Source organism: Athene noctua, chromosome 36 (assembly GCF_965140245.1).
Source record: "Athene noctua chromosome 36, bAthNoc1.hap1.1, whole genome shotgun sequence".
In the NCBI taxonomy this organism is placed as follows: Eukaryota; Metazoa; Chordata; class Aves; order Strigiformes; family Strigidae; genus Athene; species Athene noctua.
This window is the reverse complement of record NC_134072.1, coordinates 848427-866095: the sequence shown is the minus strand read 5'-3', so window position 1 is coordinate 866095 and position 17669 is coordinate 848427. Positions and strand designations below refer to the sequence as shown.

Here is a 17669-nt window from a genome sequence, read left to right as displayed (position 1 = left end):
TCCCCAACCCTCCCCATGGTGACCCCAACCCCCCAATATGTCCCCAACCCCCCCCCACATGTCCCCAACCCCCTCGTGATGTCCCCAACCCTCCCCATGGTGACCCCAAGCCCCCCCCCAACCTCCCCAACATGTTCCCAACCCCCCCCACATGTCCCCAACCCCCCCAGGATGTCCCCAACCCTCCCCGTGGTGACCCCAACCCCCCAACATGTCCCCAACCCCCCAACATGTCCCCAACCGCCCCGGATGTCCCCAACCTCCCCCCGCCCATCAGCACACCCCTGGTGTCCCCTGTCCCCCCCCCAGAGTGTCCCCAACCTCCCCAGATGTCCCCACCCCCCCCCCCCCGGATGTCCCCAACCCTCCCTGGGCCATCCCCAAGCTCCCCGAGGTGTCCCCAAACCTGTCCCCTCCCCCCCCCCCCGTCATTGTCCCCATCTGCCCCGGCCCTGCCTCAGTTTCCCCAATGTCCCCAATGTCCCCAATGTCCCCCGTCCCTGCACTATGGGGGGGTGGACACGAGGAATAAATGTGGCTCCTCCCCCCCCCCGCATGGCTTGGGACTGAGTTGGGGACAAGGGACAAGCGTGGGGACAGCACGGCCATGGGGACACGATGACCATGGGGATGAGGGACACCACGGCCATGGGGACACCCCCGTCATGGGGACAAGGGACACTGTGACACATGGGGACACGGGGACCATGGGGGGGGACACAATGACTATGGGCATGGAGGGACACCATGGCCGCGGGGACAAGGGACACTGTGACAGTGGGGACACCCCGGCTGTGGGGACGAGAGACCCTGTGACACGTGGGGACACCGTGACACATGGGGACACAATGACCATTGGGACACCCTGGCCACGGGGACACGGTGACCATGGGGACAAGGGACACCATGGCCATGGGGACATGATGGCCACGGAGATGAGGGACACCATGACAGTGGGGACACCCCGGCTGTGGGGACACCGTGACCGTGGGATGAGGGACACTGTGACACATGGGGACACGGGGACCATGGGGGGGGACACAATGACTATGGGCATGGAGGGACACCATGGCCGCGGGGACAAGGGACACCGTGACAGTGGGGACATGTGACCGTGGGGACGAGAGGCCCTGTGACACGTGGGGACACCGTGACCGTGGGGACATGATGGCCATGGGGATGGGGACACCATGACAGTGGGGACACCCTGGCCGTGGGGAGAGGGGACACGTGACCGTGGGGACACGTGACCGTGGGGATGGGGACACCATGACAGTGGGGACACCCTGGCCGTGGGGAGAGGGGACACGTGACCGTGGGGACACGTGACCGTGGGGATGGGGACACCATGACACTGGGGACACCCTGGCCGTGGGGACAGGGGACACGTGACCGTGGGGATGGGGACACCATGGCCACGGGGCCAGCCGGGCCGCGGGGCCACGTGACACGCTTCCCCGGAGCCTCTGCGCATGCGCGGCTCCTGCCCCGCCCCCCAGGAAGCTCCTCACGGTGGGGGCGGGGCCTGGACGCGCGCGCGGGTGCCCCGGGGTCACCGTGACGTCACCCGTGACGTCACCCGTGACCTTCCCCGCCCCCCGGCGGGGTCACGGGGTCAGTCCGGCCTTGACGGGAGCGGGGGGGGCGCAAAGGCTTCTGGGTAACACCGCCCCTCCCCCACCGATGAGTTAACGGGGCTGGGGGTGCCCCTCCCCCACCGCGGGGGCACCCATGGGTGGGGGTGGGGTGGGGTGGGGGCGGGGCCCCTCTGCCCTCCCCTGGTTGGCTGCCGCCGGGGGGAGGGGGGCAGGGGGGTGGGGGGTGGGGGGGTCCCGCCAGCGCGCGCGGGAGGGGGCGGGGTCACCCCGGGGTCAACGCCCCCCCCCGCCCCCCACGACCCGCCCCCCCCCTCTGGTGGCGGCCCCGGGGCTGCGGCGGGGCCAGAGGCTGCGGAGCGGCGCGTGGTACGGGGGGGGGGGCACGCGTGACGTGACGTGACGTGACGTAGCGTGACGTGACGTGACGTAGCGTGACGTGGGGGGGGACCCCCAGAACCGGGGGGGGGCGTGGGGGGATGTTGGGTCCCGCGTGGCATCGCTGGGGGGGGGGGAGATCCCGCGTGGGTGCGGGGTCACGTGGGGAGGGGGGGTGAGGGGGGGGTCCCCGAGGGGTTTTGGGGTCCCACGGGGGGGTTGGGGGGTCCCTGAGGAGTTTCTGGGGTCCCACGGGGGGGGTTGGGGGGTCCCTGAGGGGTTTTGGGGTCCCACGGGGGGGTTGGGGGGTCCCTGAGGAGTTTTTGGGGTCCCACGGGGGGGGTTGGGGGGTCCCTGAGGGGTTTTGGGGGTCCCACGGGGGGGGTTGGGGGGTCCCTGAGGGGTTTTGGGGGTTCCACGGGGGGGGTTGGGGGGTCCCTGAGGAGTTTTTGGGGTCCCACGGGGGGGTTGGGGGGTCCCTGAGGAGTTTTGGGGTGCCACGGGGGGGTTGGGGGGTCCCTGAGGAGTTTTTGGGGTCCCACGGGGGGGGTTGGGGGGTCCCCGAGGGGTTTTGGGGTCCCACGGGGGGGGTTGGGGGGTCCCTGAGGGGTTTTGGGGTCCCACGGGGGGGGTTGGGGGGTCCCTGAGGAGTTTTTGGGGTCCCATGGGGGGGTTGGGGGGTCCCTGAGGAGTTTTTGGGGTCCCACGGGGGGGGTTGGGGGGTCCCTGAGGGGTTTTGGGGTCCCACGGGGGGGGTTGGGGGGTCCCTGAGGAGTTTTTGGGGTCCCACGGGGGGGGTTGGGGGGTCCCTGAGGGGTTTTGGGGTCCCATGGGGGGGTTGGGGGGTCCCTGAGAGGGTCCCCAGGGTTTGGGGGGGGGTCGTGGTGTTGGGGGGAGGACACCCCTGAAGTTTTGAGGGGGGGTCCCCGGGGTTTGGGAGTTCCCGAGGTTTACGGGGGGCCCTGGGGGTCTCTGGGGGGGGATCCCCAGCTTTGGGGTCCCAGGGATTTGGGGTGTCTCTGGGGGGTTTTTGGGGGGGACACTACACCCCCCCCCAAGTTTGGGGGGTCCCTGATGTTGGGGGGTCCCAGGAGACTTTGATGTCCCCGGGGGGGGGGGTCTCCAGGTTTGGGGGTCCCAGATTTGGGGGGGGGGGGGGGGCTGATCCGGCGATCCCCACCTTTGGGGGTGCTGGGGGGGGTCCCAGGTTTAGGGGTGCTGAGAGGGGGTGTCCCCAGCTTTGGGGGTCCCCTCTCACTCTCTCCCCCCCCCCCCCCCCCAAAGATGCAGTTGCTGCGGTTTTACGTGCGGCCGGGCCCCCCCGAGCGGGTGGGGGGTCCCGGGGGTGGATCTGGGGGGGCCCCCCCAGGGCTGGGTTTGGGGTCCCCCCTGCGGGTGGCCCGAGCCGTGGAACCGGGGGTCACCGCTGTCACCTGCGAGCTCTGCTACTACCTGGCCTGGGACGGTACGGGGGGGCCGGGGGGGGTCAGGGGGGGCCGGGGGGGAATATGGGGGGGACACGGCGGGGGGGGACACATGGGGGATAGGGGGGGACACTGGGGGACTTGGGGGGCGGCAGGAATATGGGGGGACACAGAGTGGGGGGGGGGGATTTGGGGACATGGGGGGGGGGGCCGGGGGCTTTGGGGGGGTCTCAGAGGGCTGGGGGGGGGTGAGGGGGCAGCAGGGGGTGCTGGGGGGCACTGGGTGTCGGGGGGGGGTGTTTTTCGGGGGGTCACAGCGTTTGGGGTGCGCAGGGGAGACCCCCCCCGACGCGGAGGAAGGTCGGATCCTGCGCTGGCTCCTGGGGTCCCCCCTGGGGGAGGGGGATGAGGTGGCCCCCCAAAGCTTCCTGCGCCCCCACGGCCCCCACCTGCTGCTGGAGATCGGGCCCAGGTATGGGGGGGTCCCAGGGGTGCTGGGGGGGGTCCCAGGGGTGCTGGGGGGGGGTCCCAGGGGTGCTGTGGGGGGGTCCCAGGGGTGCTGTGGGGTCCCAGGGCTGCTGAGGGGGGGTCCCAGGGGTGCTGGGGGGGGTCCCAGGGGTGCTGTGGGGTCCCAGGGGTGCTGAGGGGGGGTCCCAGGGGTGCTGGGGGGGGTCCCAGGGGTGCTGTGGGGTCCCAGGGGTGCTGAGGGGGGGTCCCAGGGGTGCTGAGGGGGGGTCCCAGGGGTGCTGGGGGGGGTCCCAGGGGTGCTGGGGGGGGCCCCGTGGGCGCAGTGGGGGGGTCCCAGGGGTGCTGTGGGTGCCCCATCGGGGGATCCCAGGGGTGCCTGCGGTGTCCTGTGGGGGTCGGGGGGGGTCCTGTGGATCCTGGGGGTCCCATGGGTGCCGGGGGGGTCCTGTGGGTGCCCTGTGGGGGGCTGTGGGTACCCGGTGGGGCGTCCTGGGGGTGCCATGAGGGGTTCCCATGGGTGCTGGGGGTCCCATGGATTCTGAGGGGGTCCCCTGGGTGCTGGGGGTCCCCTGGGTGCTGGGGGGGTCCCATAGGTGCTGGGGGGGTCCCCTGGGTGCTGGGGGTCCCATGGGTGCTGGGTGCCGACAGGTTGGGGGTCTCCACGGCCGCCTCCACCAACGCCGTGTCCCTGTGCCGGGCGGCCGGGCTGGGCCGGGTGCAGCGCCTGGAGCGCTCCCGCCGCCTCCTGCTCCAGGTGACACCGGGGACACCGGGGACATCGGGGACATCGGGGACATCGGGGACACTGGGGACACTGGGGACATTGGGGACATTGGGGACACTGGGGACACCGGGGACATCAGGGACATCGGGGACACCGGGGACACTGGGGACATCGGGGACATCGGGGACACTGGGGACACCGGGGACACTGGGGACATCGGGGACATCGGGGACACTGGGGACACCGGGGGCATCAGGGACATCGGGGACACCGGGGACATCGGGGACACTGGGGACATCGGGGACACTGGGGACACCGGGGACACCGGGGACACTGGGGACACCGGGGACACCGGGGACACTGGGGACACCGGGGGCATCAGGGACATCGGGGACACTGGGGACACTGGGGACACCGGGGATGGGGGGGCACCGGGGGCATCAGGGACGTTTGGGACACGAGGGGCACTGGGGACAGGGGGGACCTCAGGGGTGTGGGGGACATTGGGGACACCAGGGACATGGGGGGGGCATTGGGGACATCGGGGGTGTTGGGGACATTGGGGACATCAGGGATGGGGGGCACTGGGGACATGGGGGGGCTCTGGGGTCTTGGGGGGCATCAGGGACGTTGGGGGGCACTGGGGATGGGGGGGCGTTGGAGATGGTGGGGACATTGGGGGCATAAGGGACATTTGGGACATGGGGGGGCATCAAGGACCTTGGGGGACATCGGGGACACTGGGGGCATCAGGGACAGGGGAGCACTGGGGACACTGGTGACGTGGGGGGGGGCACTGGGGACATTGGAGACTTGGGGGGCATCAGGGACAGGGGGGGGGACATCAGGGACATGGGGGGGACACTGGGACGGGGGGACACTGGGGACATGGGGGTCATCAGGGACATCAGAGACGGGGGGGCCATGGGTGGCGGGGGGGGCACTGGGGAGATGGGGTGCGTGTGTGTCCCCCCCGTGTCCTTGTGGTCCCCGTGTCCCTGGGGGTGCCCCTGTCCCTGGGTTCCCCGTGTCCCCCCCGATCTGGGGGGGTCCCTGCAGGCAGCGGGGGTGTGACGTGGGGTGTCCCCGTTCCCCCCCCCCAGTTCGAGGGGCCCCCCCCGGCGGGGGCAGCGGGGCGCCTGGGGCGGGCGCTGCGGGACGCCATGACGGAGCAGCTGTACCCCGAGCCCCTGGTCACCTTCGGGGTCCCCGTGCGCCCCGTCCCCGTCACCACCATCGACGTCCTGGGGGGGGGCCCCCAGGCCCTGGAGAAGGCGGACAGTGAGCTGGGTAAGGGGGGGCGCGGGGAGGGGGGGGACAGGGGCTGTGGGGGGGCATGGGGATGGTCGGGGACATGGGGACAGGGGGATGTGGGGGCGCTTGGGGACATGGGGGACATGTTGGGGACACGGGGGGGACACGCGTTATGGGGGGGCAGGGGGTTATGGGGGGACATGGGGACGAGGAATGAGGGGGGGGCGTGGGGACAGGGATATGGGGGTGCTTGGGGACATGGGGACTTTAGGGGGGGACATGAGGTATGGGGGGGCATAGGGATAGGGGACATGGGGACAGGGGGATGTGGGGGCGCTTGGGGACATGGGGACATGTTGGAGACACGGGGGGACATGGGGACAGGGGGGATGTGGGGGCGCTTGGGGACATGGGGACATGTTGGAGACACGGGGGGACATGGGGACAGGGGGGATGTGGGGGCGCTTGGGGACATGGGGGACACGTTGCGGACGCGGGGGGGACATGGGGACAGGGGGGATGTGGGGGCGCTTGGGGACATGGGGGACGCGTTGGGGACGCGGGGGGGACATGGGGACAGGGGGGATGTGGGGGCGCTTGGGGACATGGGGGACGCGTTGCGGACGCGGGGGGGACATGGGGACAGGGGGGATGTGGGGGGGCTTGGGGACATGGGGGACACGTTGCGGACGCGGGGGGGACATGGGGACAGGGGGAATGTGGGGGCGCTTGGGGACATGGGGGGGACATGGGCTATGGGGGGGCAGGGGAATATGGGGGGACATGGGGACAAGGGGGGATGAGGGGGGACGTGGGGGGGCGTGTGCACGTGGGGGTGCTTGGGGACAAGGGGACAGGGATATGGGGGACATGGGGGTGCTTGGGGACATGGGGGGACAAATTGGGGACATGAGGGGCACATGGGCTGTAGGGGGTGCAGGGGGATATGGGGGGACAGGGACACGGGGGGGACGTGGGACATGGGGACACGGGGACGTGACGTGGAGGATGAGAGCGATGAGGCCGTGGGGCGTGGGGACGCGGGGCTGCTTGGGGACAGGGACAGGGGACAAGGGACAAGGGGACAGGGGGCCGTGGGGACAGGGGCCATGGCCATGGGGACAGGGGACAAGGGACGAGGGCCACGGCCATGGGGACGTGGATGTGGGGACACGGAGGACAAGGGACGAGGCACGTGGGGACACTTGGGGACAAAGCGTCACACGGACACGGGGTGTCCCTGAGGCCCCGGGTGCGGGTCGAGGGAGCTGAGGGGCCGTGGGCGGGGGGGGTGGGGGTGTCGGGGGGGGTCCCTGGGGACCCTTGGGGACACCGGTGTCCCCGCAGGCCTGGCCTTTGACCCCTGGGACGTGCAGTACTACACCCGCCTCTTCCGCGCCGCCGGGCGCAACCCCACCTCGGTGGAGTGCTTCGACCTGGCCCAGTCCAACAGGTGCCCCCCAAACCCCCCGGCCCCCCAACTGCCCCCCGGCCCCCCGACTGCCCCCCAGCCCCCCGACTGCCCCCCAGCCCCCCGACTGCCCCCCGGCCCCCCCAAACCCCCCGGCCCCCCGACTGCCCCCCGGCCCCCCAACTGCCCCCCGGCCCCCCGACTGCCCCCCGGCCCCCCCAAACCCCCCGGCCACCCAACCGCCCCCCAGCCCCCCCAGTTCCCCCCTGGCCCCCCAACTGCCCCCCGGCCCGCCCAAACCCCCCGGCCCCCCAACTGCCCCCTGGCCCCCCCAATTCCCCCACAGCCCCCCCAACTCCGCCCCGAGCCCCCCAACTGCCCCCCAGCCCCCCCAACTCCGCCCCAAGCCCCCCAACTGCCCCTGACCCCCCTCAACCCTCCTCTGGACCCCCCCAAATACTCCTGACCCCCCCCAATCCCACCCCCCAGCCCCCTCCCAGCCCCCCAACATCCCCCCGAGTCCCCCCAGGTCCCCCGGACCCTTCCCCCACCCCCAGGACACCCCCAACCCCCCTGTGACTGTGTCCCCACGGCCCCCACTGCTGCCACCCCCCGCGTCTGTGTCCCCCCTTGATGTCACCCCATAACCGTGTCCCCACGTCCCCCCTTGATGCCACCTCCACTGTCTGTGACCCCGCTGATGCCACCCCAGGACTCTGTCCCCACGTGTCCCCTTGATGCCACCCCCATATCTGTCCCCTTCTTGGTGCCGCCCTGTGACCGTGTCCCTGTGTCCCCCCTTGATGCCACCTTCATTGTCTGTGTCCCCCCTTGATGCCACCCCATGACCATGTCCCCATGTCCCTGTGTCCCCCCTTGATACCACTCCATACCCGTGCCCCCCCTTGATGCCACCCCATGACTGTGTCCCCATGTCCCCCCTTGATGCCACCCCCATACCCGTGTCCCCACATCCCCCCTTGATGCCACCTCCACTGTCTGTGTCCCCCCTTGATGCCGCCCCATGACTGTGTCCCCGTGTCCCCGTGTCCCCCCTTGATGCCGCCCCATGACCGTGTCCCCATGTCCCCGTGTCCCCCCTTGATGCCACCCCATGACCATGTCCCTGTGTCCCCCCTTGATGCCACCCCATAACTGTGTCCCCATGTCCCCGTGTCCCCCCTTGATGCCACCCCATGACCGTGTCCCCATGTCCCCGTGTCCCCCCTTGATGCCACCCCATGACCATGTCCCTGTGTCCCCCCTTGATGCCACCCCATAACTGTGTCCCCATGTCCCCGTGTCCCCCCTTGATGCCGCCCCGTGACGGTGGCCCCCGCTGAGCGTGTCCCCGTGTCCCCGTGTCCCCAGCGAGCACAGCCGCCATTGGTTCTTCAAGGGGCGGCTGGTGGTGGATGGGCGGGAGGAGCCGCAGTCGCTCTTCCAGAGCATCATGGGAACGCAGAGCTCCAGCAACCCCAACAACGTCATCAAGTTCTCCGACAACAGCAGGTGCGGCCCGGGGGGCAAGGCCGGGGGGCCCTGGGGTGGCCACCACCCGTGGGTGCCATGGTGTGGAGGGTTTGGGGGGATCCGTCACCCGTGGGTGCCATGGCATGGAGATTTGGGGGTTCCACCACCCATGGGTGCCCATGGCATGGAGATTTGGGGGTTCCATCACCCATGGGTGCCCATGACATGGAGATTTGGGGGTTCCACCACCCATGGGTGCCATGGCATGGAGATTTGGGGTTCTATCACCCATGGGTGCCCATGACATGGAGATTTGGGGTTCCACCACCCATGGGTGCCCATGACATGGAGATTTGGGGTTCCATCACTCATGGGTGCCATGACATGGAGATTTGGGGGTTCCACCACCCATGGGTGCCCATGACATGGAGATTTGGGGGTTCCACCACCCATGGGTGCCCATGACATGGAGATTTGGGGGTTCCACCACCCATGGGTGCCCATGACATGGAGATTTGGGGTTCCACCACCCATGGGTGCCCATGACATGGAGATTTGGGGTTCCACCACCCATGGGTGCCCATGGCATGGAGATTTGGGGTTCCATCACCCATGGGTGCCCATGACATGGAGATTTGGGGTTCTACCACCCATGGGTGCCATGACATGGAGATTTGGGGTTCCATCACCCATGGGTGCCCAGGGATAGAGATTTGGGGGTTCCATCACCCATGGGTGCCCATGGCATGGAGATTTGGGGTTCCACCACCCATGGGTGCCCATGACATGGAGATTTGGGGTTCCACCATCCATGGGTGCCCATGGCATGGAGATTTGGGGTTCCACCACCCATGGGTGCCATGGCATGGAGATTTGGGGTTCCATCACCCATGGGTGCCCATGACATGGAGATTTGGGGGTTCCACCACCCATGGGTGCCCATGACATGGAGATTTGGGGGTTCCACCACCCATGGGTGCCATGGCATGGAGATTTGGGGTTCCATCACCCATGGGTGCCCATGACATGGAGATTTGGGGTTCCACCTCCCATGGGTGCCCATGACATGGAGATTTGGGGGTTCCACCGCCCATGGGTGCCATGGCATGGAGATTTGGGGTTCCACCACCCATGGGTGCCCATGACATGGAGATTTGGGGGTTCCACCACCCATGGGTGCCCATGACATGGAGATTTGGGGTTCCACCACCCATGGGTGCCATGACATGGAGATTTGGGGGTTCCACCACCCATGGGTGCCCATGACATGGAGATTTGGGGTTCCACCACCTATGGGTGCCCAGGGATAGAGATTTGGGGGTTCCACCACCCATGGGTGCCCATGACATGGAGATTTGGGGTTCCACCACCCATGGGTGCCATGGCATGGAGATTTGGGGTTCCATCACCCATGGGTGCCCATGGCATGGAGATTTGGGGGTTCCACCACCCATGGGTGCCATGGCATGGAGATTTGGGGGTTCCACCGCCCATGGGTGCCATGGCATGGAGATTTGGGGTTCCATCACCCATGGGTGCCCATGGCATGGAGATTTGGGGTTCCACCACCCATGGGTGCCCATGACATGGAGATTTGGGGTTCCACCATCCATGGGTGCCCATGGCATGGAGATTTGGGGTTCCACCACCCATGGGTGCCATGGCATGGAGATTTGGGGTTCCATCACCCATGGGTGCCCATGACATGGAGATTTGGGGGTTCCACCACCCATGGGTGCCCATGACATGGAGATTTGGGGGTTCCACCACCCATGGGTGCCATGGCATGGAGATTTGGGGTTCCATCACCCATGGGTGCCCATGACATGGAGATTTGGGGTTCCACCTCCCATGGGTGCCCATGACATGGAGATTTGGGGGTTCCACCGCCCATGGGTGCCATGGCATGGAGATTTGGGGTTCCACCACCCATGGGTGCCCATGACATGGAGATTTGGGGGTTCCACCACCCATGGGTGCCCATGACATGGAGATTTGGGGTTCCACCACCCATGGGTGCCATGACATGGAGATTTGGGGGTTCCACCACCCATGGGTGCCCATGACATGGAGATTTGGGGTTCCACCACCTATGGGTGCCCAGGGATAGAGATTTGGGGGTTCCACCACCCATGGGTGCCCATGACATGGAGATTTGGGGTTCCACCACCCATGGGTGCCATGGCATGGAGATTTGGGGTTCCATCACCCATGGGTGCCCATGGCATGGAGATTTGGGGGTTCCACCACCCATGGGTGCCATGGCATGGAGATTTGGGGGTTCCACCGCCCATGGGTGCCATGGCATGGAGATTTGGGGTTCCACCACCCATGGGTGCCCATGACATGGAGATTTGGGGTTCCACCACCCATGGGTGCCCATGACATGGAGATTTGGGGGTTCCACCACCCATGGGTGCCCATGACATGGAGATTTGGGGTTCCACCACCCATGGGTGCCATGACATGGAGATTTGGGGGTTCCACCACCCATGGGTGCCCATGACATGGAGATTTGGGGTTCCACCACCCATGGGTGCCCATGACATGGAGATTTGGGGTTCCACCACCCATGGGTGCCCATGACATGGAGATTTGGGGTTCCACCACCCATGGGTGCCCATGACATGGAGATTTGGGGGTTCCACCACCCATGGGTGCCCATGACATGGAGATTTGGGGTTCCACCACCCATGGGTGCCCATGGCATGGAGATTTGGGGTTCCATCACCCATGGGTGCCCATGACATGGAGATTTGGGGTTCAACCACCCATGGGTGCCCATGGCATGGAGATTTGGGGTTCCATCACCCATGGGTGCCCATGACATGGAGATTTGGGGTTCCACCACCCATGGGTGCCCATGACATGGAGATTTGGGGTTCCATCACCCATGGGTGCCCATGACATGGAGATTTGGGGGTTCCACCACCCATGGGTGCCCATGACATGGAGATTTGGGGTTCCACCCGCCACGGCTGCCATGCCGTGGGTGCTGGGGGACCCCACGCGCCGTGGGTGCCGGCGGGGGTGGGTGACGCACCGGGGGTCCCCCCAGCGCCATCCGGGGGGTTCCGGTGACGGCGCTGTGGCCGCGTGACCCGGCGGCCCCGAGCCCCTTCGAGAAGAGGACGAGCATCCGCCACGTCATCTTCACCGCCGAGACCCACAACTTCCCCACCGGTCAGCCAATGGGGCTGGGGGGGTGGGGTGGGGCTTAAGGAATGGGCGTGTCCTAACCTGGCCCCGCCCCTTGTGCCCCCCCCAAAGCTGTGGCCCCCTTCAGCGGGGCGACGACGGGCACCGGGGGCCGCATCCGGGACGTGCAGTGCACCGGGCGCGGCGCCCACGTCATCGCCGGCACCGCCGGCTACAGCTTCGGCAACCTGCTCATCCCCGGTGAGCGCTGGGGGGGCGCCCCAAAAACCCCAGGGGACACCCCCCAACCCCCCCGGGGAGACCCCAATGCCCCAGGGACCCCCTGAAACCTCCTGGGACCCCTCCCTACCTCTGGGAGCCCCCCCAGATACTTTCAGCCCTCCTGGGACACCCCCCAATTTCCTCCTGGGGCCCCCCCCAATAACCCTGGGACCCCCCCCCAAATCTCCTCCAGGATTCTGACCCCCCCCGGACCCCCCCAATACATCTGAGAGCCCCCTAAATCTCCTCATGGATTCTGTAACCCCCTGGGACCCCCCAATACCTGTAGGAGCCCCCCCAGATACCCTAGATACTTTCAGCCCTCCTGGGATACCCCCCATTTTCCTCCTGGGCCCCCCCCAATAACCCTGGGACCCCCCCAAACCTCCTCCAGGATTCTGACCCCCCCCGGACCCCCCCAATACATCTGAGACCCCCCTAAATCCCCTCATGGATTCTGAAACCCCCTGGGACCCCCCAATATCTCTGCCCCCCCCCCCTAAACACCCCAGAACTTTCAGCGCCCCCCAGGTCATCCCCCAACTTCCCCCTGGGACCCCCCAATACCCCTGCCCCCCCCCCCGATAACCCTGGGACCCCCCCAAACCCCCTCCAGGATTCTGAAAGCCCCTGGGACCCCCCAATACCTCTGGGAGCCCCAAGCCCCCCCCAAACCACAATACCAAGGGGCCTCCCCCCCCCCGCATCCCCCTGGGACCCCCCAGAACCCCTGAGACCCCCCAAACCCCCCTCATGATCCCCCAAATGTCCCAGGACCCCCCCGGACCCTGCCACACCCCCCAATACCTCTGAGACTCCAGGGCAGCCCCCCTCCTCCCCCTCGAGGCACCCCAATACTTCGGGGATCCCCTCAGACCTCCTGGGACCCCCCCAATACCCCTGGGCCCCCCCTAAACCCCCTCCAAGATTCCAAACACCCCCTGGGACCCCCCAATAGCCCTGGGACCCCCAACCCCCCCGCCAGGACCCCCAATACCCCAGGAATCCCCCCCAAACCTCCCCCTCCCATCCCTTAGACCCCCCCCAACCCCCTGGATCCCCCCCAAAACTCCTCTGCACCCCCCAAAGCTCACTTGAGCCCTCAGAAACTCCCCTGGTTTCCCCCAAACTTGGGGTGTCCCCACCCCTGGGACCCCCCAAATCCCCCCCCCCGACCCCCTCAGATGGACGGGGACCCAAATATCGGGGTCCCCCCCAGGCTACGAGCTGCCCTGGGAAGACGGGGCGCAGCCGTACCCCAAATCCTTCGCCCGCCCCCTGGAAATCGCCATCGGGGCCAGCGACGGCGCCAGCGACTACGGCAACAAATTTGGGGAGCCCGTGCTGGCTGGTGAGTGGGGGACCCCCCCCCGGGGACACTTGGGGACCCCTGGGGACATTTGGGGACCCTTTGGGGAGACTCAAGGACTTCCATGGTCTTGGGGACCCTTGGGGACACCCCACAGCTTTGGGGACCCCCAGGACACTTGGGGACCTTCCCGTGACACGTTGAGATCTCCGTGGTCTTGGGGACCCCTGGGGACCCTCGGGGACACTCTACAGTGTTGGGGACCCCTTGGGGACATTTGGGGACGCTCTGGGTCACCCCCAAAGAGCCCCAGGGCCTCGAGGATCTCTGGGACATTTGGGGACCCTCTGGGTCACCCCCAAAGAATTCCAGGGCCTTGAGGTCCCCTGGGGACATTTGGGGACCCTCTGGGTGACCCCCAAAGACCTTCAGGGCCTTGAGGACCCCTTGGGGACATTTGGGGACCCTCTGGGTGACCCCCAAAGACCTTCAGGACCTTGAGGACCCCTGGGGACATTTGGGGACCCTCTGGGTGACCCGCAAAAACCTTCAGGGCCTTGAGGACCCCTTGGGGACATTTGGGGACCCTCTGGGTGACCCCCAAAGAATTGCAGGGCCTTGAGGACCCCTGGGGACATTTGGGGACCCTCTGGGTGACCCCGAAAAACCTTCATGGTCTTGAGGACCCGTTGGGGACATTTGGGGACCCTCTGAGTGACCCCCAAAAACCTTCATGGTCTTGAGGACCCCTTGGGGACATTTGGGGACCCTCTGGGTGACCCCCAAAGAATTGCAGGGCCTTGAGGACCCCTGGGGACTTTTGGGGACCCTCTGGGTGACCCTGAAAAACCTTCATGGTCTTGAGGACCCGTTGGGGACATTTGGGGACCCTCTGGGTGACCCCCAAAAACCTTCAGGGCCTTGAGGACCTCTGGGGACATTTGGGGATCCTCCAGGTGACCCCCAAAAACCTTCATGGTCTTGAGGACCCCTGGGGACATTTGGGGACCCTCTGGGTGACCCCCAAAGACCTTCAGGGCCTTGATGGCCCCTTGGGGACATTTGGGGACCCTCTGGGTGACCCCCAAAGACCTCTGAGGCCTTGCGGCCACCCCGGAGCGGGGCGGTGGCAGGCGGCGGAGGTTTTGGGGTGCCGGGGGGTGACACTGGGGGTCCCCCCAGGCTTCGCCCGCTCCTTCGGGCAGGTGCTGCCGGGGGGGCAGCGGCGGGAGTGGATCAAGCCCATCATGTTCAGCGGCGGCATCGGCGCCATCGAGGACGAGCACGTGCGCAAGGAGCCCCCCGAGCCCGGTGAGGGCCCCCCCAAACCACCTCGGCACCCCCAAATTGCTCTTGGGACCTCGTGTGACCCTCAAGCTTCCCCTGGGACCCCCAAATCCCCAAGAAACCCCTGGGACCCCCCCCTAACCCACCTGCATGAGACATCCCGACCCCCCCCGGGACCCCCAGACCCTCCCTGGGACCCCTAAACCCCCTGTGGAACCCCCAAACCCTCCCTGGGACCCCCAACCCCCCCATGGGACCCCTAAACCCCCTATGGGACCCCCAAACCCTCCCTGGGACCCCCAACCCCCCCATGGGACTCCTAAACCCCCTGTGGGACCCCCAAAACCCTCCTGGGGCCTCCAAATCCCCCCATGGGACCCCTAAACCCCCTGTGGGACCCCCAAAACCCTCCTGGGGCCTCCAAATCCCCCCATGGGACCCCTAAACCCCCTATGGGACCCCCAACCCACCCCCCCGGGGCCCCCAAACCCGCCATGGGACCCCCAAACCCCCCATGGTGCCCCCAAATGCCCCATAGGACCCCTAAACCCCCCCGTGGGACCCCTAAACCCCCTATGGGACCCCCCAAACCCCTTATGGGACCCTCAACCTCCTCCCAGGACCCCCAAATCCTTCATGGAACCCCCAACCCTCCCGGGATGTGTGAACCCCCTGTGGGATCCCCAAATTTCCCCTGAGAGCCCCCCTGAACCCCCCCCATGGGGCTCCAAACCTCCCCTGGGACCCCCAGCTCCCCCTCAGGTGACCCCCAAACTTCCCCTGGGACCCCCAAATCCCCAGGGAACCCCCTATGGGACCCCCAACCCCTCCCTGGGACCCCCAACCCCCCCGTGGGACCCCTAAACCCCCTATAGGACTCCCAATTCCCCCATGGGATCCCCAAATTTCCCCTGGAACCCCCAAATCCCTCTGGACCCCCGGGGACCCCCCCAACCCTCCAGGGACCCTCAAACCCCAACGGGACCCTCCCTGAACCCCCCCATGGGACTCCAACCCCCTTTGGGACCCCCAAATTGCCATGGGACCCCCAAGTTCCCTCATGGGACCCCCAAACCCGTATGGAACCCCCAGAAGCCCCCAAACCCCCTGTGGGACCCCCAACACCTTCCCTGTCCCCCCCAAATCCTTCACGGGACCCCCAACACTCCCAGATTGTCCAAATCCCACCATGGGACCCCAAAATACTCCTGGGACACCCCAACCCCCCCCCCAGCACCCCCAAATCCCACTGAGCCCACTGAGCCCCTTCACACTCCCTCATCCCCCCACCCTGGGACCCTAAAATCCTTGAGGGACCCCACCCCCCACCCTGGGAACCCCAAATCCCCCCCTCCAGCCCCCCCGGTCACCCCTGGGCCCCCCAATATCCCCCCACACCCTCCCTGACACCCCCATATTCTCCTCCCGCCTCCACCACCCGTGAGACCCCCAAATCCTCCCCCCAGGCTTCACTGGGACCCCCAAATCCCTGCCAGGCCCCCCCATCACCTCTGGGCCCCCCCAAATCCCCCCTCCATGTCTCTCCACCACACCCCTAACACCCCAAAATCCCCCCCAACACCCCCAAATGCCCCCCAGCTCCCCTCCACCATCTCTGGGACCCCCAAATCCTTCCCCCAGGCCTCCCTGAGACCCTCAAATTTTGCCCCCCAGGCCCCCCCATTCCTCCTAGGAACCCCAGATCCCTCCCCAGGCCCCCCAAACACCCCCAAATCCTTCCCAGTTTTCTTCCTCCATCGCTCCTAGGACCCCCAAATCACTCCTCAGGATGCCCCCCCACCCCTGGTACCCCCAAATTCCCCCCTTTCTCCCTTCTTGTCACCCTCGGGACTCTCAAATCGCCCCTAGACCCCCCCCGACACCCCCAAATCCCCTTTCCCAAGCTCCCCCCATCACCCCTGGGACCCCTAAATCCCCCCCCCATGCGCCTCAGGACTCTCAAATCGCCCCTAGACCCCCCCCGACACCCCCAAATCCCTCCTCCCAGCTCCCCCCATCACTCCTGGGACCCCCAAATTCCCCAAGTTCCCTGGGGGGTCTGAGGGGTCTCACCCCTGTCTGTCCCCCCCCCAGGGATGCTGGTGGTGAAAGTGGGGGGCCCCGTGTACCGTATCGGTGTCGGGGGGGGGGCTGCCTCCTCCATCCAGGTAAGGGGGGGTCTAGGGGGTCCCTGTGTGCTACGGGGGGGCGCTGGGAGTCCGTGGCGGGTGTCCCCACGGTGTGTGTGTCCCCCCCCCCCATGGTGTCCCCAGGTTCAGGGGGACAACGCGGAGGAGCGGGACGTGGGGGCGGTGCAGAGGGGGGACCCCGAAATGGAGCAGAAGATGAACCGGGTGCTGCGGGGGTGCATCGAGAGCGGGGGGGGGAACCCCATCTGCAGCATCCACGACCAGGGGGCTGGCGGCAACGGTACGGGGACACGGGGGGACAGGGGGACATGGGGGGACACGGGGGGACGCGAGGGGACATGGGGACGTGGGGGGACATGGGGACGTGGGGGGACACGGGGGGACGCGAGGGGACATGGGGACATGGGGGGACACGGGGGGACATGGGGACATGGGGGGACACGGGGGGACACGAGGGGACATGGGAACGTGGGGGGACACGGGGGGACACGAGGGGACATGGGGGTACACGGGGGGACATGGGGGGACATGAGAGGAAACGGGCGACAAGGGGGGTCACACGGGGACATGGAGACACAGGGCATGTGGGGGGACATGGGGGGCATAGGGGACACAGAACATGGGGGGGACACAGGGGGACATGGGGACACATGAGAGGACATGGGGGGACATGGGGACACAGGGACATGAGAGGATATGGTGGACACGGGGACATGGGGGGACGGGGGGGACACGGGACATGGGGGGACACGGGGACATAGGGACGTGGGGGGATG

General features: G+C 67.4%; 1 protein-coding gene across 1 annotated transcript in view; it reads left to right on the top strand.

Annotated features, from left to right (window-relative positions):
- The first annotated feature begins 1831 nt into the window (after nucleotides 1–1831).
- The window catches only part of PFAS (phosphoribosylformylglycinamidine synthase), a 35448-nt gene continuing 19610 nt past the window's right edge, over nucleotides 1832–17669 (top strand). The window contains exons 1-13 of the mRNA XM_074930905.1: nucleotides 1832–1964; nucleotides 3258–3438; nucleotides 3731–3869; nucleotides 4514–4619; nucleotides 5693–5879; nucleotides 7191–7296; nucleotides 8626–8766; nucleotides 11786–11910; nucleotides 11998–12126; nucleotides 13367–13498; nucleotides 14639–14767; nucleotides 16838–16911; nucleotides 17017–17173. Coding sequence (XP_074787006.1) covers nucleotides 3258–3438; nucleotides 3731–3869; nucleotides 4514–4619; nucleotides 5693–5879; nucleotides 7191–7296; nucleotides 8626–8766; nucleotides 11786–11910; nucleotides 11998–12126; nucleotides 13367–13498; nucleotides 14639–14767; nucleotides 16838–16911; nucleotides 17017–17173 — 1606 coding nt within the window. The 5' untranslated portion in view covers nucleotides 1832–1964. The remainder of the gene's footprint in view (nucleotides 1965–3257; nucleotides 3439–3730; nucleotides 3870–4513; nucleotides 4620–5692; nucleotides 5880–7190; nucleotides 7297–8625; nucleotides 8767–11785; nucleotides 11911–11997; nucleotides 12127–13366; nucleotides 13499–14638; nucleotides 14768–16837; nucleotides 16912–17016; nucleotides 17174–17669) is intronic.